A 23,715-nucleotide genomic window follows, 5' to 3' on the forward strand; every position below is an offset into this window, starting at 1 on the left:
TCCATGGCAATTTTCATAAAATATTAAACCCTACTGACCTAAGGAAATTCGTGTCTAGGTTACTGCATTCTAGATACATAAAATACTTGCTACAGTTTCAATAGGATAACATATTCTTCACTGAGCTGAATAGCTGCATAGGGTTGCCATGCACTATTAAGCAGCTATTTTATTTGAGCCCAGATGTGGCTACATTTCAGCGATGGATAAAGCAATCCCTGTCTTCTGCAATCAGTAGTTAATATAGAGAAAAGGGCAAGAATCTCTAATGAACAATACTGGAATAACCTACAGAGAGAACTTCTTCCTAATATGTCAGTTACGTGATCTGCACCCTGAAGCATAAAGGGCTTAGATTTTCCAAGTCAAATTATTATATATACACATACACACACACACATTGATATATATCAATCATATCACACATACACACAGCCTATTTAACTTAAATGTGGGTATTCTCATTAACCACATAAATGCCTAATCCTTCTTTAAATCCTGGTCTCAGTATTGTGGCAGTATGTTCCACATGGTAATTGTGCAATGGATGTTCCCCTCTCAGGTTCAATGCAAAAATTATCCTCATTAAGAGAGGCTCCCTCAGTAACAGTTTACTTTACTAAACTATTATGGTGTCATCTGTATGCACCAGAACACAGAATTTTAGTCCTGGCTATTGCAGGTGAGGTTGTTTACTAAGTCTGAAAAAAATGTAGACATTTAAGGAAAGTGTATGCCACAGGTTAGCTTTAGATTATGTGTTTTTTTGTTGTTGGTTTTTTGTGGTCTCACAAAGACAAAATCCAAATTACTAAACAATTAGGGATTTGTGAATGTAATTCTAAGCATCATTTTATGGTGCTGAATAGTGTTATCTTCTACCGCTACTAGTTTTTTCATAAACTTTCCAAGAGAGTTATTTGATCAGGGTAGTTTATCCTATCGCTTACCCTTTGAGAGCCATTTTGGGCCCCCCCCCCTTTAAAAAAAAAGTTACACATACAATGTAGAGTAGCTATGGCCTTTTGTCTTGGTTCTGAAAACTTGAAAGCACATCAAATAAATTAGGCACACTCCCTCATTCATGAGAAAGTAAGTACATCTAGCATTTCAAAGGGGTGTTAACCCGAAAAAGCAGCAATCAATAGTATGTCCAATTCCAGTAGTTACCCACTGGCTTTTTGTTTACAATTCTCTAAGCCTGCAAGGAACCAGCAGAGCAACTGAACACTCCATTCTCTGGCTGGTGATTCTTCCCCCGTTGGCTCACTTATTCTTTGGAAGGCACCAGGATGAAAATTCTCCATATCCTGGCTCAGAGGAACATGAACATTCACCTTGTTTGCTAAGGGAAACTCTTCAGGGTTCTCTTTGCAGTATAATCACATGCAGTATTGCCTCCACCAAGACAAAATATGTTCAAATCATTAGTCTAAAGGAGATGTAACCATATTTTCCCCACTGTCATGGATTTTAGGAGTTATGAAAGAATGTAAGAGAACTTGGATTTTTTTATTTTTTTTTTAAAAGATTTCTTAAACCGAATAATTCTACTTACTGAAGTGTTCACTCACTGGTGACAGGTCCTTCTATACGGAGACACTAATTCAGTCCTGATTAAAAGAAGGCAAAGTACCAACCTTTTTAGAATGTAAAGGAAACTCAGACTTGTCTTAACTGATTTACCAAAATAGTGGGTTAACAAGAGGGATGTTTTTAAATTTGGAGTTTCTGGTTATGATGGGATGCAAAGAAAGGATATAAATAGGAATGGGAGTTCCTGTTCAGTTTTCGATGCATCACTCACCACTCCTTTGCCACAGTTTAACTGATGCAGTTACTGTACTACCATGGTAGCATTGTCTGAAATGCTTCCAGTTCCACGCGCAGAGCCAGTTAGGCAGAACTGCAAGGCCTCAATGCATGGATCAGATGATGGTGTAGGGAGGAGGGGTTTAGATTTATTAGGAACTGGGGAACCCTTTGGAAAACAGGGAGCTTGTAGAGGAAAGGATGGCCTCTACCTAAACCAAAATGAACCAGATTGCTGGCACTTAAAATTAAAAAGGCCATAGAGCAGTTTTTAAACTAAGGGCTGGGGGAAAGCCAACAGGTGTGGAGGAGCACAGGATTCGGACAGATACATCCCATTGGAGAAGATCTATTAATGGAGATTCTCTATGCCCTAGTAAGGAGGAGAGGATGGAAGATGATAAAGTATGGGTAGGATCTGATGAGAAACAGTCAAATGAAAAAGAGTCCCATTCAATTACATCATGTAATGGCAGACAGCTAAAAAGTGACAAGTTCTTAAAGTGCTTATATACAAATGCTAAAAGTCTAAATAATAAGATGGGTGAACTAGAGTGCCTCGTATTAAATGAGAATATTGATATAATAGGCATCACAGAAAGTTGGTAGAATGAGAATAATCAATGGGACACAGTAATACCAGGGTACAAAATATATTGGAAGGACAGAACAGGTCGTGCTGGTGGGGGAGTGGCACTATATGTGAAAGAAAGCGTAGAATCAAATGAAGTAAAAATCTTAAATGAACCAAACTACCACAGAATCTCTATGGATAGTAATTCCATGCGCTAATAATAAGAATATAGCAGTAGGGATATATTACCGACCACCTGACCAAAATGGTGATAGAGACTGAAATGCTCAGGGAGATTAGAGAGGCTATAAAAATAAAAAACTCAATAATAATGGGGGATTGCAACTATCCCCCGTTTGAGTGGGTACATGTCACTTCAGGACAGGACATAGAAAAAGTTTGATACCTTAAATGACTGCTTTTTGGAGCAGCTAGTCCTGGAATCCATGAGAGGAGAGGTGATTCCTGATTTAGTCCTAAGTGGAGCACAGGATCTGGTTCAAGAGGTGAATACAGCTGGACCGGTTGGTAATAGTGACCATAATATAATTAAATTTAACATTCCTGTGGCAGGGAAAACACCACAATAGCCCAACATGGTAGCATTTAATTTCAGAAATGGGAACTGCACAAAAATGAAGTTAGTTAAACTAAAAGATACAGCACCAAAAGTGAAATCCCTGCAAGCTGCATGGAAACATTTTAAAGACACCGTAAGAGAGGCTCAACTTAAATGTATACCCCGAATTAAAAAACATAGTAAGAGAACCGAGAAAGTACTACCATGGCTAAACAAAAGAAGCAGTGAGAGGCAAAAAGGCATCCTTTAAAAAGTGGAAGTTAAATCCTAGTGAGGAAAATAGAAAGGAGCATAAACTCTGGCAAGTGAAGTGTAAAAATATAATTAGGAAGGCCAAAAAAATTTTGAAGAACGGCTTGCCAAAGACCTAAAAAGTAATAGCAAAAAAAAATGTTGAGTACTCAAGAAGGATAAGAGATTGTGGAGAAACTAAATTAATTCTTTTCTTCGGTCTTCATGGAGATTCCCAAACCTGAGCCATTCTTTTTAGGTGACAAATCTGAGGAACTGTCCCAGATTGAGATGTCATTAGAGGTGGTTTTGGAACCAATTTATAAACTAAACAGTAATAAGTCACCAGGACCAGATAGTATTCACCCAAGAGTTCTGAAGGAACTCAAATGTGAAACTGCAGAACTACTAACTGTGGTTTGTAACCTATCGTTTAAATCAGCTTCTGTACCAAATGACTGGAGGACAGCTAATGTGATGCCAACTTTTAAAAAGGGCTCTAGAGGTGATCCCGGCAATTACAGGCTGGTAAGACTGACTTCAGTACCAGGCAAACTGGTTGAAACTATAGCAAAGAACAGAATTGTCAGAGACATAGATGAACATAATTTGTTGGGGAAGAGTCAACATGGTTTTGTAAAGGGAAATCAACAATCTCCTAGAATTCTTTGAGGGGGTCAACAAGCATGTGAACAAGGGGGATCCAGTGGATATAGTGTACTTAGATTTTCAGAAAGCCCTTGACAAGGTCCCTCACCAAAGGCTCTTAAGCAAAGTAAGCTGTCATGGGATAAGAGGAAAGATCCTCTCAAGGATTGGTAACCGGTTAAAAGATAGGAAACAAAGATTAGTAAAAATGGTCAGTTTTTCGAATGGAAAGAGGTAAATAGTTGTGTCCCACAGAGGTCTATATTGGGACCAGTACTATTTAACATTCATAAATGATCTGGAAAAAGGGGTAAATAGTGATGTGGCAAAATTTGCAACAATACAAAACTATTCATGATAGTTAAGCCCAATGTTGACTGCAAAGAGCTACAAAGGGATCTTACAAACTGGGTGACTACATTTCATCTGCCATTTTGTTGCCCAATGTTGATAAATGCAAAATAATGCACATTGGAAAACAAACTATCTCAACTATCCATATAAAATGATGGGGTCTAAATTAGCTGTTACCACTCAAGAGACCGATCATGGAGTCATTGTGGGTAGTTCTTTGAAAACATCCACTCAATGTGCAGCGGCAGTCAAAAAAGTGAATAGAAAGTTGGGAATCATTAAGAAAGGGATAGATAATAAGACAGAAAATATATTGTCTCTATATAAATCCATGGTACACCCATATCTTGAATACTGCATGCAAATCTGATCGCCCCATCTCAAAAAAGATATATTGGAATTGGAAAAGGTTCAGAAAAGGGCAACAAAAATGATTAGGGGTATGGAACAGCTTCCGTTATGAGGAGAAATTAATAAAACTGGGACTTTCAGCTTGGAAAAGAGAAGACTAAGGGGAGATATGATAGCGGTCTATAAAATCATGACTGGTGTGGAGAAAGTAAATAAGGACATGTTATTTACTCCTCATAACACAAGAACTAGGGGTCACTAAATGAAAGAGGCAGCAAGTTTAAATCAAGCAAAAGGAAGTATTTCTTCACACCACGTAGTCAACCTGTGGCTCTCTTTGCCAGAGGATGTTGTGAAGGCCAAGACTTTAACATAGTTCAAAAAAGAACTAGATAAATTCATGGAGGACAGGTCCATCAATGACTATTAGCCAGGGTGGGCAGGGATGGTGTCCCTAGCCTCTGTTTGCCAGAAGGTAGGAATGGGCGACGGGATGGATCACTTGATGTTCTGTTCATTCCATTTGGGCACCTGGGATTGGCCATTGTTGGAAGACAGGATACTGGGCTAGATGGACCTTTGGCTATGACCACATCAATTTCTCACCCCAAGGCACTCAATGCCCTAAAATGTCTGCCCTATCCCTCTGTGTCTAAACTCATTATTTCTTCTGCCAAAGGCCCAGGCCGTCCCCTTTAAATCAGTCCCTGCCACCACCACCACTTCCCAGGTGTCAGGAACAGACAAGCTGTCAGGTGAAGTTAATCTAGATGAAGCAGACTGAGCTGAATTTCTAGTTACTTTTTTGCCTGGAAAATGTTGGCTGGTATCTGCCAGCTAAAAAACCCTCCAAAAATTGAAGTACAAAAAAAGGGACACAGAACAGTCAAGACAGAACACTTGTTTTTGTCAATTTTTTTTTAAATCCCAGCCCAGCTTCTACTAAGCCTGGACACTACTTACAACACTCCTAGAACTGTAGAAGAATGGAAACACAACAGGGAAAGGGGGGCAAGACAGCACAGTGGCCAGCTTCAGACACTCACATACATAAAGCCAGCAAAGACTGGAGTCAGCAAGGCCCAGGTGCCCCGCTAACAGGAACAATCCCAAACACGAAGGTAGCACGTGAAATGTATTTACCTATTTAAACACAGGCAGCTGGTTAGGCTAGGATGGGGAAGATAACTGCTAATTCCTTGTACTACAAGGAAGGAATGAAGTAAAAAAAACCAAGCCCGTGGGCAGGTTTTTTGCTTTGTGAACCTCTGTCTCTGTGCTGCTGGTAACAGTGGTAAGTATAAAAAAATCAAAGAAAAATAATCTATTTATAGAACAAGTCAGTAGTCTGAGACATTTAGAAAAAAGTAAAAACAAGTCCTTTTTAAAAAATGGATTTACTAAAACAACTGTCACCCAGGATTACCCCACGTCCTCTGTCCACCGGCAAAGCTGGGGGCAACTTCCAACAGGATCTGCTGCTGATTGTAGGCAAAGCCAGAAGGGAGGGGATCTGCGCTGTGATCAGTATCTGCAGACTGCTTGCTGGTATCGCTCAAGGCCATGCCTGTAGCCTCGTGATACTGGAAATACTTGTGAATGGAAGTTTTCACAGAAGCACATGTCAGGGTAACCCGTGAGGTAAGTGGGCTGTCCTCGTTCCTCCCCATCCCTAGGCACAGATCACGCTGCTGTATCTCTCCACCAGCTCCAGCCTGTGTCAAACAACTGTAATATACAGGAGCAGGGAACACTAACAATGCCTAGAACAGGAGAGATGACCCCTGTAGAGAGGGAAAGTGCTCTTTGCTTTCCAAGCTCTGGCATAGATTGACATCGTAACTGATGCTTTGTGGCCCTCCTCAGGACGGGGAGATTGACTTTCCCCGTCAGGGAAATATACATGATGGGGCGGGGCGGGGCTGGGTGTCTTTTTGGTAAACAGAACTAGTGCTGATTTCTGAGACCTTGAGCTCCTTTGCCCTCTAACTACAAAAGAGACACTAAGAGCTATTCAGCCACCCCCTTCCATCCCTATAATGTAGTGTGAGCTGCCTGGCCATTGAGGCAGGTTCATTATTCCCATACATTTCCCTGTTGGCTCAGTTGGTATGGAGAGACCACTGGGCTGAAGGTAACTTCCAAATCTCTGCATGGACAATACGACTCCATGGGGCAACCTGGTAGGGCTGAGAGCTCCAGCCAATGGCCAACCCCACTTCCTGTTTCACAGATGCACTTCTAACACACCCAAGTGTCTAATCTAACAGCCCCATGTCTGCTCAGTCTCTGAAGGCGGCACCCACTCAGCTGGGAACACTTTCATTTAAAATATTGGCTGGAACTCCCACAGAGGTGGTGTCTGCATTGATGGGTTGGAACCACTGTGCCTCTGACATCCCCGTTGTACAGAGGAAGCCAGCAATAGGGGACCATCTCTGCTGCAGGGCTGTACATCCTTGGTAGTGAGGCTGAGTGGCTACATTAGCTTCAAACACCCTCTTTCAGTAGGGTCTCGGTGGTCCGTTTTCCCCAAGTCCCAGAGAAACTGAGTAGCTGCTAACTTGTCTCCTTGAGATCTTCCATTGGTAGCTTGTAGCTCAGTAAGAACGGGGGAGGTGGTGCATGAGCTGGGCTACTTGGGCCCTGCATCGGTTTCTTTGCGCAGTTCATACAGATGTAATCCTCATTCTCTGCCATTTCTGGAGAGACGCCAACACAAACTTGATGAAACCACTCGTCACAGCCACCATCACACTGCACCCAATCTACCTGCAAGAGACAAGATCAACAACACATGAAGAACACTACAAGGGAGAAAGATGTCAGATTCAACTCTCCAGACCAGTGTCAGAAAATAAGCCTGGGACTCTGCTTGGGTAAACAGTCAATGGCAGCTAAAGTCATTACAGTTCTTTGCTAGGACCAAACCAAGGAAGATAATTAGACAAACTTGGCATTGCCTTCTACAGCTGCATCACTTCACACTCAACCTGTATTGTCCTGAAAATGCAGAAGCTGCATGGTTTCAGTGTGGCCTATAGTTTAGGTATGATTTCAGTACAGTTGAGTAGTAGCAATAGACTCTGATAAAGGATCACATCCTATAACGTGATGACTCTCTTCTCAGTCAGATGTGGGGAATTTTATAAGTCCAACTTGCCCAAAGCTACCTGCACAATACCCAGCCTAAACATTCAGGAATGTTCCTCCAAGATAATCTGTTGTATTTATGTCAATATCTCCTTAAGTACCCAAGAAAGCAGAAGCACAAGTTTAGTCAGTTGCACAGGCAAACAAAGAGCACTAGTAATACACTCAAAGGGAATGAATTAGCACTATCCTGATTTCTAAGGATCAATTACAATGGAAATGTTAGGGTGAAAACGCCTTTTGAAATCCAGGAAAACCTAGAATACATGTTACCAGAGGGCAAGGACATGTGACCAGCCCTTGGGAAAGAGCAACTACAGTGCCTATATGGTGACCACTTTTCAGACAAAAATACTGTATTTATTTTCATTTTTTTGCTGTAAGTATCCTCCCTCCCAGCAGAATCCAACACAGATAACTGACAGTTTCTCATTTAAAACATACTAATTTACCCATTTCTCTACTCTCCCTTTCTTCAATCCCACCCCCCTTCTCTCCCATCCAGGTCACCTCCATGAATTTCAGTCCAGCTGCCTTCACCTAAATAGACGGAGAGGATGGTACCAACCAGGACTCAATGTGCCTCCTGAGAAATGCATAAATCATAACTTATTATCTACCAAACCTCTGTCTACTACAAAGACCCAGTTCTTCTCCTATCCTAGGCCAGGATACTCTCAGTGCCATTCCAGACTCCCTACTTCAACTACCTGATCACTTTACACCATGAGGTGTTTTCTGATTTTTATTTTGAAAAATGGCAATTAAGCTCCACTTCTGTCTCCCCTTGTGAATCTTCAACATAACACCAGCTCAAACATGATTCGTCAAAGCCACTATTTATCTCAACTTTTCTGAGCAAAAGCACCTCCTTGCTTTACCTGATCCTCCCTCACTCGTGACCATGCTCCCTAGCCTCCACAATATTCTGGAATAAGAGGGTTTCACTTACCACTTTACCTAGACCATCGTCCTTTTGATTTTCCAAGTACTAAAACTGTTCGGTTTGTCTCCTCGCCTATGTAAATTTTCAGAACCATCAGTCGCTCTTCCCTGAGGACCTTCAGCAAGGAGCCAATGATCTTCACTTGGTACAAGAAGAAACTAACGGCTTTGCTGTTCCCTCACCCTTTCGCTAGAGCTCATCTCGAAGTATTTCTTTTCTCCCTCCTAGACTTTTCATTGCTGGATTCAACCATTAATATTTTGATCCAGCTGATCAAGCGACATGTACCATCTACCAGTTAAGTTTGACATTAAAGCTTAACTCCAAATAATGAAGCCCTTTCCTAAGGGAAAAACCTTTGTCCCATGACTATCTTCTAACATTCCCCCTAACATAGTCCTACCTTCACTTCCAGGCCCAAGTTGGACAACCAATCATCTTTGACTTGATCTAAGTTTTCTTTGTTCTCACATTGCACAGGCAGTAATAGGAAGACTTGCAATCTGAGGAACCCTGCCAGAATTCATCCCCCCTTCCTTTGACCCTCTCAGATGACATCCTTACTCACTACCAATTGCAATCTTCTCCCTACCGTTTTCTTAAATTTTTATTCTTAGACCCGGGAGGGCGGGGGTCTAGAATGTGTCTGTTAGGCTAGTCTCGCTCCAGGAAACAGAACAACATTACTCCCATCTTCCTGGTTCCACCAACTTACTCTGCATATCAGGATCCATTTTGAACTGCTCTTTAGTATTCCAAACACTTCATGGAGTTGGTCTACCCAGATTTATTTGGCTTCTTTCTCGCTCTGGACTTTCTAACCTCCCTCAATTTCTGTCCACAATTAGGGAGCGCATTCACTGGTGCTATCCTATTTAGCTGAAATTCTTCCCTGCCTCCTCTCAGCTACCAAGTCACTTCTTTAATTTTGCCTTAAATCCTTCCTTTATTCTTTTATCTCATGTTCTTCCTCCCCCAACACCTAATGCATGTAGAAAACTGCAATAGCACATGAAGGAAGCTGGTAGAAGTGGATATATACTTTCACACCCTCATGGAGTCTTTCAGCACACTGAACCTAAATTCTACAACAAAGCCCTCAATTTCTGCAGCACACTGAATTTTTTGCAGCAGCTTCATGTAAATGCCAAAATAGACATTTTAATTCAATTAAATACAAAAATGAATAATACAACATTGCAGAGATTTATATTTGGAAGATTATTTTTGCAACCATAAAGACTAAAGTCTTAAATGAAAGTTTAGATTCTGTGGCCAAACTCTGTAGCTGTGTGGATTCTGCAGCACAAGAATTTCAGAAAACAAAGGAGCCTAATTATTGCATTTGGCCAAGACAGGCCCATATAAACTTAGTTGCACTACTGCTTCCAATAACCTTAGATCACGTAAGAGTCCAAAACTATTGAGCTGGTAGCCAGTGGCTGACAAAGTTACCTGACTAACTTACAACTCTGATGTTGCCATACATTTAAGGGGAAAAACCCTAAACTTTTAGATGAATTTGCTGTAGAACAAAACAAACAAATCTGTTCAAGAGAAACAAAAGTAAATTAAAACTCTTTAAAAGCCCACAGGCACCAGCAGGTCAACCATTTTCTGAGTAAAAGCAGATTTTAATTTGAATGTGATAAGAAGAAACTGGAATTAGAAGATTAAGGAACTGCCGTATTAATAAAAAACAACTTACTGGTACATTTATCAAAGGCATTAACTGCTGGAACTCTGCTTATAGGACCACATGAAACTGAACTCAAGATATACTGGAAAATAACTGAAATTGTAACATTTTTGAAGCAAAGCAACAATTAATGATCAAAATTAACTGAAGGTTTTACTTTAGTTCATAATCAAACTATATCTGTATCAGTTGAAAAAGTGACTGATAATAGACATTAAAGCCTGCAGTTCCAGGAATTTATTCCCGTGGGGAATTCTGCGCCGAAAAATTTAAAATTCTGCATATTTTATTTGTCAAAATAATGCAATATAATCAAGCTGGTTTCAATTATTTAGGTAATTTATTTAAACTACAATACAATGGATGGAGAATGGGAGTCGGGAGCACTGGAGGAAATCCCCAAACCCCCTTGCCTAATAGTAATGTAACTAGGTTTGACTCTTTATTTCTAGTTATTAGTCAACAAATATGTGCAGCCACATGCTCAGTGTTACATCATAGGCAACTGGAGAGCAAATGAGGGCTGGGGAATCAAACTCACAATTTATATTGGCTACTGACCATATCCAGAAAGGTCAGTAGCAAACAGTTCATGGTGCACATTTTGTTAAGAAATTTTTTCAGTCCAAAAATATAGACCAGTTCTAATCACTAAAGCACCATACTGTTCTTTAAATCACTCTGGCAATGTAAAGGAGCCTTAACATTTTTACACTTGTTTTATACTCTTGGGGGAATTCACAAAGACAATGGGAACAATTCACTAAGTGGGCAGGCTGCTACATTCTGCTCTTCCTGAAGAGACAGCCTGCACCACACCTACCTCCTCAGACACACCCTGAAGCCCTGCCCCTCCACGCCGACCATGCTGCAATAGTGAGCTAGAGAGACAGAGTGTTTCTCTCTCTCTCTCTCACACACGACTGCCTATCCCTTCACACACCACTGGTGGTGATTTACATATCTACTGGCTAGTCTGGGCACCTGAACCGACCTGTCTGTGCTGCTGGGGAGGGGTGCGTGACTGCTCTTGTGGCTTCCCTTTGCTCCCCTGTCAGAAGTAATTTTTCTGCAGGAAAGCAAAGAAATCTGCGGAGAACATGAATTCTGCACACGTGCAGTGACACCAAATTCCCCCAAAGTAAGGAATTATATTCCAGTGTTGGTCATCTTCTATTCACAGGGCTAGAACATTTTTTTAAGTTTTATTTTGTATACATACATATACAAAAATATGTCTGTCTATCCTACAGAAAATAACAATTCTAAGGAATGTTCGGACTAGTTTAAGAATGCTACACATAATGCTAAGAATTTGCTTGTTAGTATAGCTTATATCAAGTTGATTTAAATGAATACGTACTTTATCAGAACGTAAACTCAGAGACACTACTCCTTTACTAGGAACCTCACTTCCAGTCAAAATGTACTAATTCTGCAATATCATTTATAAGATAGATGGGAAAGAACTAGATCCCATCAGTGGAGGATTTTTCTCTACAGTATACTATTTTCTAGCGCTTTGCTCAATTTATAGTTTTATTTAAAAGTTCCAAGTAATTAGCCTTTACCACTTCAATCGTGACACTAACTCCACAACCCCTGTCTCAAAATCATATTCATGCACTCCTGTACCTCTCATTGAATTCCACAACAACAGCTTCTACTAGGGTTTTCCTGTGGAAAAATTCATTTTATCTAAAAAAAACAGTTTGAATGAAGTATGATCACCTCCATCAGTTACTCTGAGCTAAAATCAGCTGCTTAGAAGAGCCAAGACCACAACTGGAAACGACCACGGAAGGCGGATAAGATTTCTTTTGCTATAATCTGATCAATTCCCAAAGCACTGTAGATTTACCTCGGACAAGAAAAGCGGGGCAGTACAGCCTGTGTTTCATTCAACCCACTGCCTCATGGCTCACAGGCTTTATTTAAGAGCTTTGGAAGATTAATTTTCATTTATGGGACTGCATGTTCATTTCAGACTTTCGTTCAGAAACAGACCAGGGCCAGGAAACAATTCTAGCTAAAACACAGAATTAACCCCTGGGGGTCAAGTCAGCATGTCTTCCACATTATTAGCAACAAAGGATATAGAACAGTAGTGGGCAACCTGTGGCTTGTGGGTGGCATAACTTTTCCATTCAGATGGAAGAATTACTCCCAGATTCTACCTCCCCACCCACCCTACTCAAACAGCTTGAGGCAATATAGAGAATGCTGGGTTTAGTTCATAGTCACTATGCAGCATGCTGATGCTCAGAATTCAATTCCTCAGGCTTGGAACAGATGGCAGGTCCGTATTCTATGAGCTTCTTTGGCCTGACTGCTCAGTATTCTAGAAGTCACACCTGCCTACTAGCCTTCATTATGTCTAGCATATTAACTACATCCCTCACTGCTGCTCAAAGTTTGTTAACCTTAAATGACTCTTAGAGGGGTTTTCATTACCCTCCCGCAGTTGCTTAAGGCAAAACTAAGTTAGGACTCACCTTATCCTTGCAGGGCCTTTGGCAGTTCTGTGCAGCGCACACAGCATTCTCATCATCAGACTCCTCAGCTCCTGACCAATCATACTTAGATGGGATATCCAGCACCTTTTTCTCTCTCTTTTTCTCTGTGCTCTCCTTTGCCAGCTCCACTTTTGCTGCAGCTGCCTTCTCTCGCTTTTTCTTCCGCTCCTCTTCTTTGGCCAGCTTCTTGGCCAACTTATTCAACTCCTTTGTCTTGTCCAAGGTTAGTTTCAACTTTTTCTTTTTGGGTTTCTCTAGTTTCTTCAGCTCTTTAGACTTCTGCTTCACTTCTCCAAAGAACTGCTCTACCCTCTCCAGTTTCCGCTTCCGTTTCCGCTCAGAAGAATCTCTCGCTCTCATTTTGAATGGTTTCTCATCCAGGCTGTCATCCTTCATAAAAAGGAGACGAGATTTAAAATATATATATATCAAGCGAATTCCACATGCTACATTCCCATGGTCTGTTGGAGACATCCTCCCACCTTCACCTCCCATTACCCACATTTTGGGTGCAGAAAGGACCCTGCCTGACCACCAGGCAGGACGGCAGAGTCTGAACAAAGGGGACTCTTTCCTAGCTTTCAGCTTGCCAGAGTAAAGTGATGAATGAAATCAGATTCAACTGTGTAAGAAGAGAAAGGGTTAAGAATCAATGATGGCCTATGGAAAAGCAAAACAATCTAAGAGAAAGGATTTTGAATAAGCAGTTGCTATACTTCGTTAAGTTACATAAAAGATATTTGTAGGAAGATGAATCATTTGTTCCTTAAGCGTTTGTCTGTTCTTGCTTATTCCCAATCCTAAGCTGATCTTGCTTGTGATAATTATTTTTACCAAAACTCTTATTACATAATCACATACTGTTTTTTTTCCTCACAACGCCAGTCTCATTCATTTCACATGTTGGACAAAGAATGAGTCACGGTTGTGTGAATTGGTCTTAGGTCCACTCCAGAGCCCCTTGCCTCATTCATTCCAGAAGCTGCATAGTGTGTATGAATAAGTTATGCATCTTCTGGGAGAGAAAGCAAGCACTTGTGGTTAAACTGAATCGGAACTCAGGATACCTATAGGCTTTCTAAGGGACCTCAGGAAGGTCCCTTAATCTTTCTGCCTCTTTTCTGCATCTGTAAAATGGGGAATAATGAGGATTTCTGACTTCATGTAGATGTGGAGGATAAAATTATTTAAGGCACATTGATGAGCTCCACAGACAATTTCATAGAATAGAGAATTCCTTATTCACTTAAAGTTTTCAATAGTATGCATTGAGGAATGGGGTTACATACTGAACAATGAGGACAGAAAGAAATACTGAATAGCTGCCTCATTCCCTGAGCACATCTATCTTATATGCTAAGTAAGGTATGGATCTTGAAGGAAAACATAGTATGTTATCTAAGAAGAATGTAGTGTAATGCCCACACACAAATGGGCAGAGTTAAGGTTTTGTGTGCAGCCATAAATTTATTACCATTTGTATTGTCATAGCACCCATGAATCTGTCATGGATGAAGTCCCCATTGAGCTAGGTGCTATACAAAGAGAAAAAGAGTCCGTGCCCCCAAAAAGCTTCCTTAATGATTTTCTGACTTGAGTGCTTTGCTCTGTAACCTTAATATTCCTTTAATATTGTTTTAATGTGGAATGATTTTGAAAAAATGGCTTGAGTGCCAGGAAATGGCTGTCATTGCACCTCCAAGCAAAGTAATTTGTTCGGCAGACACAGCCCATAGCTGTCTATAAAGCAGATGAGTTTTAGGTTAACCTTTGGGAAAGCTTGTTTTGGCCAAAACGACTAATTTTAAATGGAAAATCTTTATATGCTCATTTAGTTTGCATAGGTTCTAGTTGAGGGGGTTTTAAAATGGAAATTTGTAATGAATTTGTTTTAGACTCAATAACTCCATCGGAAGTTTGATAATAAATAAAAGGACTCTTGCTTTACAAATGATTTGAGGCATGCAGTTAGTCTCTGTCAATGTAACTAGGTTTTTAGCACATGCTTTGACTGCAAATGCAAGGCTCCTGTACTCATGCAAAGGAGATGGTTTATTTTGTGAATCCTTTGGATGTAAATATAGGGCTTGGTGCTAACGATGTTAACGGTAATGGCAATGGTTGCCTGTTTTTTCCCCCCCACCAACCCTTACCGCTGATCTGAATCAGACCTTTACATTGTTCTAAAGAGACACTGGTGCCACCTGTGGCACTTAGAATGTATTTCAATTTAGAATCAATTCTAGATATGCATCCTGTATTTCTCTCTACCCTTAAGGCATCTTCTTGAAAAAAAGACCTGTTTTTAGAGTTCACCACTTGCTGTTTTGTATTTCTCACCTTAAGTAACAATTGGTTCTGCAATACATATGCAAATAGGAGCAGGAGTTTAAGTTGCACAGTTTTTTCTTCTCGTCTCCCCCCGCCCCCCCCCAAATTTTTTTAAATGTGGACAAGCATGTGTATACACACAATTTCCTTTCCAACCAGTAAAATATTGCACACCTGTAATAAGTGGATACAAAGTTAGACAGTAGGGGCAAGAGTTACTTATTTTGAAATAATTGTCTTCCCACTGTCCTTTCCAACTGGTTCAGATTCTGAACCATTCATTCATGACTTCTGAATGCTTTGCTCTGCAATTTTAATTTTATGGTTTGGTGTATGGAATTTCCTAGTTTTTTACACAGGTTTTTTAATAAAAGCAATTCCACTAACTTCTGGACAGAAGTAGAATGTTTTTTACTGTACAGTAAGCACAATCAATGAGGCAGGAGTTCTTGCTATAGCATATGGAAGATGACACGGTGTCTCTGAAAAGACCTGCTGTCAGATGCCCCCCCTCAAAGGAATGCTGAGCTGAAAAGAACAATGGAAGAACTTACAAGAGCTAAGTAATTATTTAGAGCAAGTTAAACAAAGTGGTGAGTGAGGTCTGAGGTTTTTTTGGATCTGAGGCTATTTCTTTGCAAAAAGACAAGATGCCAGGGGAAAATCCACTGAAAAATGATCTGAAATTCCATTTAAAAAAAAAAAAAAAAAGTACAACATTGACCCAATTTCATTCTATGCTACAATTTTTCCTTCACATCTATACCTCCATGATGTGAAGGAATCTGTCTTCACAGGGTGGATGCGTGGCCTGTAAAATCCGCCAAATATGTTGGGTCTCATCCAAAGATACCTCCAGTAGATCTCCTATCATCATTAGATCTTCTAGTTGAGATTTGGCACCAGGTGACAACTCTAGCACCGGAGGTTCCAAACTGCGAGGTACCAAGGGGCTTTTCCGGGGCTGCTTCCTTGGGGTGCTAGGACCTTTCAAACAGAAGGCAAATCACATAGATCAGACAGGAAGGTGGTCAGAAACAAGACAATAGTGCATTATTTTTCAGTAACAGTTTGAGGGTGGAGAAGGCTCAAACAGAAACTTTGGGCATTGGCACAGCCACTGAGCATGAGCAAATAAGAATTTTGTCATATTTCTACTGTATATTCCTTGACCACTAGTTGCCTTTCCCACATATAGACATGATGCCCTCTGAGCTTACCTGAGGTGATTAGCACTATCATTCACTGGCTGGGGTTCCCAACCACCAGCTCAGATCCCTCTCAATGGTTAATGCATAGAAAAGGCAATACCTTGAGGACAGCTTTTGGAAGCAGATGAATATGCATGTTCAGCACAGAATGAGGGAGCTGTCCACATGTGTGTCACCACTTCCTCTGATTTGATGGGGATCTCCTCATCACAGAACAAGTTGGGTTCCAGGCTGCTTGAAGATTTCACACTAGCATTATCCTGAAGAAGTCACATAGCAAGAAAAACACAGCTGGAATTTATCTACTTCGGAGCAGATCCTATCAGAATCTTCGAAAGCCCAATGCTTCTAGAACCTGCTCAGAACTACCCTGCCACAGAAATTGATAGTGCCAGCGTATTGTGCAATTAACTTATCTATTTAAGTAATGAGATGGCAGCAGCTCTAGAGAGAGATCGTGTTCCATATACACTGATTGAGTGCAGTAGAAGAATGAGTGATTTCCCAACTTTCCCCACAGATTAGTCCTCAGGTGTGAACTCCATTGTCAACAGAATGATATTCCATGGAAGTCCCTGCTTTTGAGGTCTAGGAACTAGGGGTTTATAGACATATGCACAGGTACTCTTTGCAGTTCTGGAAGAATTTCAGGTCAGGTTGTGTCCCTGCAAGGGCTGTCAAATTTGGCATCTGTCTATGGATAGAGAGAAATTCATTAGAGAATAGGATCCTAAGGCAAATTTTAAATCAGAAATGCCATGAATTTCTTGTCATCAAGCCCAGGATTTTGAAAAAACATTCAGTGGCTAAATTAGGGCCATTACACCTATTAGTGTGGAACCAAGGACTTCTATTTGCAGTTGACATCTTCTATACAAAGTTTGACTCCAGATTAAATGATAAATTAGTGGACTGTTTTGTTCATGCTTTTAATTAGGGCTCATTAGGCATTCATTAACAGTATATTCATGACTCCACATAACGTGTGAAGAAACCAACATGAAACAGGTGACAGAGAATCAGCTACTATATGCCTACTTAGACACAGGTAGTTTGTGGAGTAGCATCTAAAGGCTTTGGTCCACTAGGCACTATACACACAAACAAAAATCCATGGTCCCAGCCCCAAAATGCTTACAGTTTAAGAAGAGGATGAGAAACAACAAATGGATAAAAAGATGTGGGGAGCGTAAGGTAACTATGATCAGTGCAATAAGCAGGAGTCACAAAACACCAGCTGCCTGGCTAATATCAAGAATTTTATTAGAATCATTGCATAAGTGAATTTTAAGGAGATATTTAGAGAATAATGTAGTTGACTGCAGATTGTTAACAGGGAGTAAATCCCATGTCATCCGTTATGCAAGGAGATGCTTGTGGGAAAATACGACTAGTGAACAACAAGAGCTGGCATCTTTGGCAGAGCAGAGGTGTATAGTTCTATATGAGAGAATGGATAAAAGGTACTGCACAGAGAAGTCATGAAGGAATTTAGAAATGAAGAAAATATAGGTTTGTGCTTGCTGCAGTGAAAAGGGGGAAGGACTGGTAGGAGAAGGTAAACAGGAGGGGGCGACATGGTCTAAGCAATAATTTAAGATATTTGCAGTAGCTTTAACGACAGATTTTAAAGTGGTGGGACGGCATTTATTAAGACCAAAGAGGAGAAAGCAGGAGACAAAATAAACAGATATACTGAGGGTTAGAAGCATGGACACAGGAAAGGCCAGATTTTAGAGAGACATTATGCAGGAATAAGTGGCAAGATTTAGATATGGGTTGGTTGTGAGAGTCTAGAAAGGACAGAATTGAAGAGGACACAGATTATAGTGCTGAGTGACAAAGAATTGCGTTGCCCATAGTGACTGGGGAAAAAAAAGGGGGGGGGATCAAGAGCTCAAATATTAGTCTTAAAACTGAGTTTTTCATTCCACATAAGCATTTAAGAGGGAGTAAACTACACATTAGTGCAACCTGCAGAAAACTTTTGAGAAGCAGGAACATCAGAAGAAAAATACAAATAGCCCTAGAAAAGTGAGAAACATGGGAAGAAGTTGTGATCTTCAGCTTGGGGACAACATCAATATGTCTGGGTAAAAACTCTGAAACATTCAATGGGAGAGAGAAAGCTGGAAGACTAATGCTCGAAGAGGTGAAAGTGGAGATTAAATCAAATACGAGTTTGCATTACAAGACAAACAAGTCAAAGCAATATTGGGCCCATCAAAGCTGAAGGCAAGAGTCCACCTCCATCTACAAAACTGGTGAAACCGCAATGGGAATACTGTGTCCTGTCCTGGACACCACATTATCAAGGTTGCAGGAAGTCCAGAAAAGAATAATTAAGAGCCTCTTGTGATTACAGTAATCAAATATTTATGGAGTTAACCACCAAAGATGCAGTCAAAAGTGTAAAACTAAATGTGATGGGATGAACCACAATTGGCTGGAAGACTGTAATCAAAGAGAAGTTATCAATATTTGCTGTCAAACTGGGAGGAAGTATCTTGAGGGGTGCTGTAAGGGTCTGTGCTGGGTCCAGTACCATTCAACATTTCAGTTATAAAATTAACAATGACCCCAAGATGGCAGGGGTATGGAGAACAGGATTAAAACTCAAAATGACCGTAATAAATTGGAGAATTGGTCTGTTTATCTAGCTGTGAAATAGTCTCAGTCCCATTGCCCGGGGCATGTAGACAAGACTGATTACAATACAAGTTAAGTATTTTGATGGCAATAATCCTGCATTAACAAGAGGAAGTACCAGATTATCTAACAGGACTTCCCATGTTTAATTTTATGATTCTACAAAGATTTCATTGCCTTTTAAAGTAATCTAATGGAACCTCAAATTTTCTCAGCATTATGCCTCCTGAAGGAAATACAACGCTGTATCACTAAGGTGACCACCTGCACTAGGAGAACACTGTCTCACATTCTTCACTGAAAACCGTGAGCAGCATCTCGGAGAACAGTTTTACTTTTCATCTCAATATAGTCTCACTGAAAACACACTTAACTACCTAAGGTAGTCTGACTAATCTCTGCAGTTTTCTCATGAAAATTCTTCTGCAGCAAAACTATTTCTGAAGCCTAAGGATAAAAGCAGTTTTAGTTTCTGAGTCAGTTCCAAGAGCTTAGTTTACATATAGAACCAGAGCTGTAGTCCTGACCTCCTCCGCATGCACAAGTGGGGCAGAGAACAGATGGATAGCAAAATGCCGAAGGAGATGGAGCACCAGAAAACTTCTTCTAGAACAAGGAGTTTTCAAATCCCACTTTCTGCTACACTGTAGCTTGGTGAAAAGATCCTGTTTTGGGCACTAATTTAATCTGTGACAAGTATATAACGTCTGTGAAAAAGTACAAAATCAGAACCTGGCCCCCATCCTGATCTACATAGCATAAAATACAATTCCTCATCTTTTTGTGGCTCCAAATCCCTGAAAACTGCAAATATGTAGAATTTAGTACTAGAGAAGTGTTGTTTTAAATCTAGTCACACAATACGTTATGGAGTTTTAAGCAAGAATGCTATGACCAAAAATGTTCAGCACTCCAAATCTATTATGTACAGAAGAAAACCATCAAAAACCTCTCATGACAGGCACAAGGCCACACTATGTATCTTAAGTCTTGTCTACAAATAGAAATTAGTCTGGAATAAGGTAGCATCTGATTTTTAAATGAAACGGCTGCTCTGGGTAAACTGCATGTATGGACACTTGTTTTGGAATAAGAATGCTTTTTCCTGGTTTAGCTTAATCCCCTTCCAAAGGGGATTAAACTAACTTGGAAAAAGGTGCTATTATTCCAAAAGGGCAATGTTCACACGTGGAAATAAATCCATGTACAGACAAGCCCTTAGTACCAATGCTGGGTTATTACCTTTATATCATAGCCATATGTCTCCCTGATGTCTTCATCGGAATCTGTTTCTTCATCATCGTAGTCCATGGTCTGCCGTGGGGAAGACGACACACTCCCTATCACACGGTTAAAAGCTGATTGCTGAAAACTAGTCAAGTGACCCTAAGTGACAAAAGGAAAATATGAATGAAGCAGCAAACAAATGGATACAGTAAGAAGCTGCAGCAAAAGTCACTGCTGGAAAGAATGATTATACGAAGGCTAGTTGCCCTCCTTTGGCTTCAGAAACAGTCTGTACATGCATAGCAGAACCCAGGTAAAACTGTCACCATTTCTTAAGGTATGGGCAAAAACCTCGGATGATGTCTAAGAAATAAGCCACGGGGGATTTATTTTTTATCTTCTCCAATCCTTTTGAGAAATACTGGCTGACAGCCCTACTGATTCCTCATTTTATCCCGAACTGTCAAAGCACGGTCAGTGGTAGCACAAGCTTCTGCCTCACCACCACATCATCTCAGTAAGCCCCAATCTCGATATGGAGAAAACATCTTTAGCAGTTGTAGTAGAACACTTGCAGTTCTCCCTGAAACTGCCAAAAAGGCATCAACTGCTTTACGGACAACTATCTACTGGGAACAGTACTAAGGCCAACATCTCATACAGGCCACTCAACTTGCCAGACAGTACTGGCATTTAGATGCCTATAGTGTCTTATAAATACCTAAGCCTACTGATAACTTCTTGTCATTACCTGGGAGCTGCAATCAAATCAATAACCTAAATGACTGACACCTAATGCTCAATACATAACGGCTTCCTTCCCAATGTACCCATAGAAGACTGGCGAATCATAGTGAAGAGGTAAAGAGTAAGATACCCCCACACTCCCTACCTGTAGGTCAGGGTTAGCTGCTGCTTTCTGTAGTTCTGCACTGATTATCTTCTCTGTTTTCTCCCTAGCTGCCTGCTCCACCATGCGCTGGCTGAGAACAGAAAGCTTGGCCAAAGCAGAGGACAGTTCATCAGTGGCCAGAGCCTGCCGTGCTCGGTCCTGCCAGCTCATAGCACGTTCTGTCAGGCACTGCAATGCCTCCCCCTCAGGCAGCCGTACAGGTAGCTTCTGCAGGGATACCAGCAGAGACAAGATGGTTTCAAGTCGGGGCCTTCGAGAACGCATGCAGAGTGGACACAAGAATTTGACTTCTTTGGCCTGCCAGCTGGAGCCCTTCTTCTGGGAACTGGTTTTGGGGAGGGGCACACAGCTGCTATGAAACCAGTCTTTGCAGAGCTCACACTGTAGCATGAACCCACTAGCCGTTTTGCGACAGATGCAGAACTTGACTTCCTCTATATGGTCCACCATGGTCATCTTAGCCAGGTTAGCTGCCCTGAGGGCGTGCATAGCTTCGATCTCCTTCTGCTCCCGGTCCTTGAATACAGCCACCTGCACAGCACAGAGAGTGATAGCCGATAACCCTTCACAGCAAATGGACACAAGGTTTTGCTACCAGAGTAAACAACACTGAAAGGCAAGGACATATCAAGAATCTCCTAAGCATAGTGACTCAAAAACCAGAAGAAAATGAAATTCTAGTTACAATTTCCTCCCCAGAACCCTGCTATTCCCTGACTTTCTGACATATGATCAGCACCTAACATTTATACAGTACCGGTTTTCCCAAAAGCTTACAAAGCACTCTGCAAACTTAAACAGAGACCCAAGCTGTACCAGGAAACACTTTCCACTGAAATTCAGCCACCTCTTAAGTGAAGCACTGGTCTAAGACTTACTGCAATGCCGTGTTTTCCAATTTAAATTGCAGGGGGAAATTAGAGGGCAAAATGGAATTACGCAAATTGGAGTTTGGATCAGAAACCCATACTAATGCCCCCTATTCCCATTACTCCTGGGGGAATTCTGCGCATCTGCAGATGCACAGAATTCGTCTGTCTCACATAATTTTGTATTTCCCCTCATAAAAAACATTTTGCCTAAGAAGTGCTGCAGTTTTGCCTTTTGCCCACCACAGGCCACTGTGGCTCCAGAACAGCCAGCTGCATTCATGCTGCTGTTCTAGTGCCACAGTGGCCTCTGGTGTGCAAAGGTGGAACTGCAGTACATAGGCATAAAATGCATTTTATGCCGGAAAATACAAAATTCTATGCCCAGTGCTGCAGAATTCCCCCAGGAGTAGAGTTCATAACAGCACCCTGCCTGCGAACCCAGGTTAGGACAGAGTGGGGCACACAGGGCTTCTGGGGTGTGTGTGTGGGGGGGTCACAGACTGGGGTTCAGAATGGCTAGGTGGGCGGGGGGACAGACTGGAGCATGGTCTCAGGAGCTAGTGAGGTGACAGCGTTGGAGGGCGGGGGGGGGGGGCTGCAGAGACCCACAGGGATGAAGGGTGTGGGGACAGGGGCAGACATGCCTGACTGAAGGGAGAGACTTGGGATCAGCCAGGGTCTGCATGGGGGAAGCTTCCCAACACCCTAACAATCCCACCCACCCCCCCCGACTCTTCCCTCCCCCAAGGAAAACCTCCCACCTATACCCAACACCCTCCAGGTTCACTCCTAGGCTCCTTCCCTCTCTCTGAGCTCCTCCGTTACCGCTGACTCCCCGAAGCCTTTGCACTGTTTCTGACAGGTGCAGGAAACACAGTTCTGTATTGTAATTTAAATGAATTACACAAAGTTCTGTATTAATATGCCTCGTCAAAAAAAAATTACCAGAATATTTTTTGGTCTGTATTGTTACAGACATACTTGCTGACAGATATTTTGAAATAAATTACCAAAATAATTGTAACTGGCATGATTATATTGTGTTATTTGACAAATAAAATATGCAGAATTGTGCAGAATTTTGAAATATTGTGCGCAGAACTTAATTTTTGGGTGCAGAATTTCCCCAGGAGTATCCCACGTGAAAGACAATGAGCTCTTTAATGACCACAAGGAGAGAGGGGCTTGGCTCTAAGACAAGTCATCAACAGCACAGTGCCCCACCTCACCTTCCCTATGCAATATAATTAGGCATAGGTTTAACACCAATTCAGAAAGAAGAGCATCACCTACTGAATCACCACCATCCTTCCCAGTAGCACCTGGGTATTCCTTAGTGTCTCTCATCGAAGTAAAGACATGGTCAAACCATGCTAAACTTGAGATTTGATGGATAATCACTAGGGCTGCGAGTCTGTCATGGAGGACACAGATTCTGTGACCACCGTGACTTCTGCAGCCAGCAGGTGCGACTGACCCGAGGGCTGGTGGAGCAGCTTGGCCGGCCCGGGGCCAGCTGCACTGCCCGCCCGCCCCACCCCCCCAACAGTGGCAGTCTTGGACCGTCCCCGTCCTGTCCCCCCCCCCAAGCACCAGTGGGGACCCCAGAGTCCCCCCTCCAGAGCAGCATCTGCACCCCCAGAGCCCC

The 23,715-nt window shown here is 41.6% G+C and overlaps 1 protein-coding gene across 2 annotated transcripts in view; it reads right to left on the reverse strand.

Moving 5' to 3' along the window:
* Positions 1-5,431: 5,431 nt before the first annotated feature.
* KDM5A (lysine demethylase 5A) overlaps positions 5,432-23,715 on the reverse strand; it is an 82,965-nt gene continuing 64,681 nt past the window's right edge. For both annotated transcript variants that reach the window (XM_044991077.1, XM_044991086.1), the window contains 6 exons: positions 21,175-21,726; positions 20,298-20,441; positions 16,507-16,666; positions 15,962-16,182; positions 12,844-13,254; positions 5,432-7,322 (listed from right to left, as the gene is read on the reverse strand). In XM_044991077.1, coding sequence (XP_044847012.1) covers positions 7,110-7,322; positions 12,844-13,254; positions 15,962-16,182; positions 16,507-16,666; positions 20,298-20,441; positions 21,175-21,726 — 1,701 coding nt within the window. In that variant the 3' untranslated portion in view covers positions 5,432-7,109. The remainder of the gene's footprint in view (positions 7,323-12,843; positions 13,255-15,961; positions 16,183-16,506; positions 16,667-20,297; positions 20,442-21,174; positions 21,727-23,715) is intronic.

This window comes from Mauremys mutica, chromosome 1, assembly GCF_020497125.1.
Source record: "Mauremys mutica isolate MM-2020 ecotype Southern chromosome 1, ASM2049712v1, whole genome shotgun sequence".
Classification (NCBI taxonomy): domain Eukaryota; kingdom Metazoa; phylum Chordata; order Testudines; family Geoemydidae; genus Mauremys; species Mauremys mutica.